This window comes from Raphanus sativus, unplaced genomic scaffold (assembly GCF_000801105.2).
Source record: "Raphanus sativus cultivar WK10039 unplaced genomic scaffold, ASM80110v3 Scaffold4337, whole genome shotgun sequence".
Classification (NCBI taxonomy): Eukaryota; Viridiplantae; Streptophyta; class Magnoliopsida; order Brassicales; family Brassicaceae; genus Raphanus; species Raphanus sativus.
In genome coordinates this window covers 1-7,473 of record NW_026619639.1, presented here as the reverse complement: position 1 = coordinate 7,473, position 7,473 = coordinate 1, and the positions used below count along the sequence as shown (strand labels likewise).

General features: G+C 37.3%; 1 protein-coding gene across 1 annotated transcript; it reads left to right on the top strand.

Annotated features, from left to right (window-relative positions):
- The first annotated feature begins 1,927 nt into the window (after positions 1-1,927).
- LOC108830650 (cysteine proteinase RD21A-like) lies at positions 1,928-4,301 on the top strand. Its single transcript, XM_018604244.2, has 5 exons — positions 1,928-2,454; positions 2,841-3,076; positions 3,161-3,301; positions 3,419-3,868; positions 3,957-4,301. Exons 1-5 carry the CDS (start codon positions 1,995-1,997, stop codon positions 4,041-4,043), a joined length of 1,374 nt encoding a protein of 457 aa, XP_018459746.1. The 5' UTR covers positions 1,928-1,994; the 3' UTR covers positions 4,044-4,301.
- The last annotated feature ends 3,172 nt before the right edge of the window (positions 4,302-7,473 follow it).

Below are 7,473 nucleotides of genomic sequence, written 5' to 3'. Positions count from 1 at the left end.
AACCTTTCGGTTAGAGGATGGTTTTATGAGTTCACGAACGCCTTTAACAGAGAAGGCGCTAGGCTTTTTTGCAAAGTATTCATATGGATTCACTAAAGGAAGGGTTGTTTCTGGTAACTGGTCACCCGGAATGTACTCGATTTCATAAAGAAAGTTTATAGTGGAAGAGGAAGAAGAAGAACGGCTTTTGTTTTTAGGAAGGGTTGAGATTGTAAATTGGGAATCGATTGGAGAAGGTTGTGAAGTAGACATTATTAAGAGGGTTGTTTTTCAGAACACTCAAAACATTCATCAATAAACAAAGATTCTATCATCCAAAACTCAAGATTAAGGCTCTGATACCATAATAATAGAGAGGGCAATATAATTTCTAATGGGTAATAGAGACAGCGGTATAATTTTTAAGGACTTTAGTTCCGTAGTATCTAATTCAATACTATGCATTACAGAAGAATCTCTCAGGGACAGGGTGCATACAATGTTATCCCCGCGTGCGTGAACACTCAGGCGCTCAGTTGTGTGTACATGACATGTTGGTTTGCCAATCGACCTGATCTACTTGACGTCTCAATTCTTCCTTCCAATATTTTGTCTATCCAATAACTACACTCACATTTCAGGATTGGGATATTTGAGTCTATAATTTTTTTTTTATAATTCATCAAATAACAATATCATTCTTTAGGTTATGATATACTATATAATGTATATTAGTTGCCACTATATCATCTTCGTATACACACATAAATGTTTCTTTTTTCCTTTTGTTTTTATTACAAATATGTTTTCTCCCTCAAATCTTAATCAACTTTAACTTTATAAAATACAATTTTGTAATTCGTAATTTACATGTAAAATATAATTTTTTTTCTATACAACTGTGGAATGATTAGGTTTCCTTCCGCATTGAGGTGGGTAATTTCAACGAATTCTGTGCCGTCTGGATTAAATCGCAGTAATTCACTCTTGGGGTTGTTGGTGTTCACGTTGCCTTCTTCTGCTTCAAATGCGTCTTGTCTAACCATTGCGATTTGTATTTCACTTTATAATGTAGAAAGATAGTTTTGTTGAATTTTCTCTTTAATTCTAGCGTCAAAATGTTGGATCTCAAAATGTACTTCAGAAATTAGATTTAGAAATTCGATTATTATATGAAGAAATGAATAAAAAGATTATACAAAAACTGTATATTGATAATTTCGTACAATGAAATATATATGATTAGAAATACAAATAGAAAACAAGAATAAATATTTGAGGTACATATAAGAATAAAAGAAGTATGTAAAAACATTCCGTAATGGGGGTAGACACTCTTCGAGATGCTCTTACATACCACACCTAAAACATGTTAAATATATGTCTCAGAGTATTCATTGCTATTGATACCCAAACTGTAGGCCAAGTGTAAAATAGGTTGGCTATTACCCTCGATTAAAATGTTTACCTTATTCTACAACTTTTCAAATGATCTCTACCAACTTTGAAATAATGGTAAACTGAAGTTCATAATTTTTTTTTAATTGTAGTAACAGAAATATATTATATATTTATCATTTTGATTTGATTTAAGAGTTAATGTTTATATATCAAATATATCATTTATCTTCCAAAAAGAAGGTTTTTGTCCAATATTTATTTTTCTCGGTGTAGACTGGGTTCAACTTGTTTGGATATATATCACTTTTGATTGTTTCGCTTTCAAATCATATTTAAAGCCAATTCCTATCTAGATTGAACATTCTAGCTAAAATTCAGAATTAGTCCATTTTCGAAATTAAGAAGAGGAACCAACATAACACACAAAAATAGAATACTCTTTTTTTTTTTAACACAAGAAAAATCGAATACCCAAACATTTTATTTAAAAGAGAAAAAATAGTTATTACGTTATCTCATTTGGCTTTATATATACACTCCAGGACTATCTCTTGTCCAACGTCCATCCATCCTATTCTTCTTCTCCAAAGAAAAAAAAAAACAGTGAAGGAGAAATGAAACTCCTTAATCTGGTGATCCTTTTCCTTACGATGATCGCCGTTTCTTCAGCGATGGATATGTCGATCATTTCCTACGACGAGAGCCACCACACCCTCGCAGGCAGCCGGAGCGACGCCGAGGTTTCAAGACTCTACGAGGAGTGGCAAGTTAAACACGGGAAGGTTCAGAATGCTCTTACAGAGACGAAAGATCAACGGTTCGAGATCTTTAAAGACAATCTCCGTTTCATAGACGATCACAACAGGAAGAATCTTAGTTACAGACTGGGTCTTACGAAGTTCGCGCATCTCACTAACGACGAGTATAGATCCATGTACGTCGGCTCTAGGCTCAAGAGGAAATCCACCACGACCAGCCTTCGGTACAAGGCGCGTCTAGGTGACGCGCTCCCGGAGAGCGTTGACTGGAGGAAGGAAGGTGCCGTGGCTGAAGTTAAAGATCAGGGAAGCTGCGGTAAGTTTTTCTTTCACTCGATTTTATATCCATCATTTATAGTTCTTGAATCTTAACTTGTTAGTTTTCTCGAATTACTTCAACCTGAAAACAAAAACAAATATATGTAACGGAACTTGTTAGACTTATGTCTGTCTGGTTCGGTCAAAAACTATTGGAACTTGTGGAGAAAGACATGTTTGTCCCTTCCAGGAATGTCGGGTGGAGATGTTGTAGTCCCCACGTATGAAATAATTTTAACTGTCAATGAGTTAGTTGGTGTAATTGTGTTTATTGTCATAATGAACATTGATATGTAGGTATGTTTTCTTTTGATGTTAATGGTTTATCGTAAGCTAATGTTAATAATGATTAATTAATTAACTAATTTTTTTTTAATAATGAAGGGAGTTGTTGGGCGTTTTCAGCCATCGGGGCAGTGGAGGGCATAAACAAAATCGTGACCGGAGACTTAATATCTTTGTCTGAGCAAGAATTGGTTGATTGTGACACTTCATACAATGAAGGTTGTAACGGAGGCCTCATGGACTATGCCTTTGAGTTCATTATCAATAACGGTGGAATTGATACAGAGGAAGATTATCCATATAAGGGTGTTGACGGACGTTGTGACCAGACCAGAGTTCGTGTTTTGACCAGGAATTATAATTCTTAACAACTTGTGGATGATTCTTATATCACTTCTCTGTTTTTTTTTTCGTTCCAGAAAAACGCTAAAGTTGTCACAATTGATTCATATGAGGATGTGCCAGCCAATAGTGAAGACTCCTTGAAGAAAGCACTTTCTAACCAACCAATTAGCGTCGCCATTGAGGGTGGTGGTCGTGCGTTCCAGCTCTATGATTCAGTACGTATTTTTACCATGTTCTCATAGTTCTTAGGAGTTATATCATTGCCTAGGTTGTTTGTTTGCTTTTACATCTCTGTAATCTAATGTTTTTACTGTGTTATTTTCCTTCTGAAGGGTATATTTGATGGAATTTGCGGAACGGATCTAGACCACGGAGTTTTGGCGGTAGGATACGGAACAGAGAACGGAAAAGACTACTGGATTGTGAAAAACTCATGGGGGTCAAGCTGGGGAGAGAGCGGATACATAAGGATGGAGCGTAACATTGCAGCTTCAGCGGGAAAATGTGGTATCGCTGTGGAGCCTTCATATCCGATCAAGAATGGCCAAAACCCACCAAACCCGGGACCTTCACCTCCATCTCCCATCAAGCCTCCCACTCAATGTGACAGTTACTACACATGTCCTGAGAGCAACACTTGCTGTTGTCTCTTTGAGTATGGTAAGTATTGTTTTTCTTGGGGATGTTGCCCACTAGAAGCAGCCACTTGTTGTGATGACAACTATAGTTGCTGCCCTCACGACTACCCCGTTTGTGACCTTGATCAGGGAACTTGTTTAATGGTAAGTTCTGCTTCTTCCACTTTGCAAGGAAACAATAAATTAATGTTAATGCTTGAAACTAAGTCTTTTGGGAATGTGTCATTTGCAGAGCAAGAACAGTCCGTTTAGTGTTAAGGCCTTAAAGCGCAAACCTGCAATGCCACTCTGGTCACACGGCAGGAAGAACATTGCTTAAAGAGATGATGCAGACACTGCACATTTTCTTCTTCATAGAGGACTCTGAATCATATGAGAGCTTTGAAGAGATTTGTCTGATGTTTTTAATGTTGTTGTTTATGCCATAACTAGATACATAAAAATGCAGTTGCCGGGTTTCGTGTATACATAAAGAACCATAAGCTGCATTTAAAGCTCTACGTTGAGGTTCGTTGATACAATAGACTTATTGTTATTTTGGAAAAGGTTTACAATCTATGGCAATTTTATGGAAGTATCCCTTATCTTTTATGAAATGAAGTTTTTTTTTTTTTTTTTTTTTTTAAATTATATATTTATTTATTTATCTTCCCGAAAACGGGCATTCAATTTTGATTACAAGCTCGTTTTCACCAAAATGGTTTAAGTTAAAATACACCGGCTAGCTTCGCTCAAACCACCAGTCCGGCACGTTCCACTAGCCGGTTTCTAAATTCTTAAACTATCCAACACCGTTCTCAGCTTTCGATGTGATCCGCAAGAGGGTGGCGTTCACCTCATTTCTTCGGTTACCGGAACTCACACGACATCTCCGGAGTAGCTGGTGTTAGACGGCTTCTTCGAGCTTGAGCTCTCCATTGATCATTACGCACAAACCGGATAAATAAAAGGGAGAAGGAGCATACCACACGGCAAGCTCTGCACCACAAGAATCCACCGTCAAGATTGAATCAATGCGAATGTGAGAACCACACATCATCGAACAACCAGAGAAAGACAGGCTGCGGCGAAGCACCACCAAGGAACGAAGCTCTGTGTCCTGCAAAAGAATCGAAACATTAACCTGCTCAAGAAGCCAAATGGCCAACAGAGCATCACGAAAGCTAACATCCCACTAGGTCTCCTCGTCGGTTGAGCCTCAACAGACCAAATCAAAACTCTGAAACCGACGCCCTAGCCCGAGTAAGAGAACCCAACCCGGTCTTCTTAGTGCTGAGCCGTTATGCCACGTTGGAGAGACGAGACAGAGACGGCAAAGCGGACACGGAGAAGACGAGTCACCCCGAAAGACTCAGTCACAACGACCTTGCAAAAGAAGAATCCAGACAAACAGAGAGAGACCTCCAAAGACGAGGCTGAATCCGCCATAGACGACAGAGCAACCGACGGCTTGAATCCTCATACGCCGAATCTCAGACAAACCGCAGCCACACGACCACAAAGCTGGCTAAGCACGCACCACCAGCCTGAACTGATGTCTCTATTGAGAGCCGGCTAAACCGAAGGACGAATCAAGACTCCAAGTTTCGTCCGACTGAGATCCGACAAACCACTCCAAACGATACACAAGATGCAGAAAAATATGAAGAGCAGAGGAGAGAGTCCGACAAAACCCCTCACGCGCCACCAACCGCCGAGACATTGGCCAGATCTACAAAGAGAAAACGATATCTAACCTAGCCTCACCCTAAAAGCCGACTCCTTTCACTGCTCAATCCTCGCCGGCTCATCGAGACACCAGAAACCAATCATACCTACCGGATCTATCACTCCCCGGGAAGCTTTAGGGTTCTGGAGTAAGACAGAAACCAGGGCCTCAAACATGTCGACGGACAAGGAGAAGAGAGGAAGAGAAGCAAATCGAAAAACAGAGGCAAGGGAAAGAGAGAGCCTCCAGCACCGGAGCTAACGCGAGCCCAGACCGGAGCCAAGGCCTCCGGACACCGAAGCAGAGACTGAGATTGAAAACTTACGGCTAGAGATGGAAGAGAGAAAAGGGGAGGAGAGAGAAAAGGGTTATCAGCTCCGTTCGTATCCCCACTTGAAGTTCCACATTTCCTTTTTCTTTTTGAGTTTTCCCTGTTTAGTTCTAATATACTTAGATTAAGATCACATGAAGCAGCCCAACCTAATGACGATCTACTTTTTTTTGGAGAGGATAATGGAAGCAAACGTGATAATGAATGTTTTCTGGAAAGGATAAAATCGGGTCTCGACAAATAGAAAAAGATAGGGCAAAATAGAAAGATATGGATCAGCGGGAAAATGGCAAGATGACCGCCCATGGAGGAGTATATAAACAAGGTTGGGACAGAGAATAAGAGAATAAAATTAGCTACAGAAACTCTCTGCAATTAGATACTTTGCCTTTTTTCTTTTTACTTTTGCTAAATCAGCTGCGGCTCGTATGGGTTATTCGAACCTAAACTCAAACCGAGCATGCAAATACTCGAACCAAATCTGCAAATATCTGAAACGAAACTAAGTGAACCAAATGGTAATCGCATGCCATCTGTAATTAAATGTAAAAAGAGCGTTGATAAAAAAATAAAATAATTAATAATCTGGTAAAAGCAGAAAGAATAATGTAAACTTTAACTCATATCAAGTTGTGTATTTGTGAATATTTTTCTTCGGTCTCCCGTTTCTCTTTTTATAATCGAATTCTTTTTTTTTCTTTTTTGACAAAGAATTCTTTTTTTTTTTCGCAAAGGAGTTTAACTCTATATTATCTTTTGATCAAAGGCGGGATGCTGAAACATGGACTAGGGTTCCTTTTTTGAAATTTTAATTATAATTATGCTTAATTTTAAAAGTTTTATGGACAATAAGAAGTACAAAAGGAAAAAATGAAAAAAAAACAAAAGGCTATAAGAGATATCGTAAATAAAGTGGGACCTATAATTCATTAAAGAATAAATAAAACCAGATGATAATTCGAGTCCTGCGTGGAATAAGTTTTTTTTTAAAATATATTGCATCTGAATATTTATTTCAGTAATATTAAAATTTCAAAAATGAAACAGTCAAAATCTTAATCTATTAAAACTGAAGTACAAAAATAAATTAACCATTAATTTACCTATTTAATTATATCAAATGCCACTGAAGTAATCTATACTATTAAAACACAAGGCTCTTTTTTGAGGTGTCCTTCTGCTTTAACAATATTTACAGCTTCATGCCACTAGAATATTTTAATGATATGCTTTTAATTTAATTCTGTATTTTCTATTTTTTTTAATTCAGGAAAATCACGGAGTTTCATTGACAGATACACATCGACATTTTCTTTTTTCTGAATGACACATTCATATAAAAAATTTACAGATGATAGTTACATATGCTTTAGAACAAACTTCAGTTGCTAGAAAACACTGGTTTTCGTTTATTAAATAGTATATGTATCAATTCTGCAGTAAATTGATGATGATATTCCATGCACACTGATCTTTCAACGTTTATTAGAATCTGCAAAGTTCCACTTAAAAACAATACATTGATATGTTAATATCGGTTCCACAAACATTCATCACTTCAAATCAATTTTTTGTTCATCAGAAAACATAATACCAAAGCTTCAATGGTTTTGTAACAAACGATTTGCATAATTCAAAATTATTAAATCTTACATTTTAATTTTCGTAATTGTTTTTGTAGATTGTTTTCTGATATGTATTTATGTATGG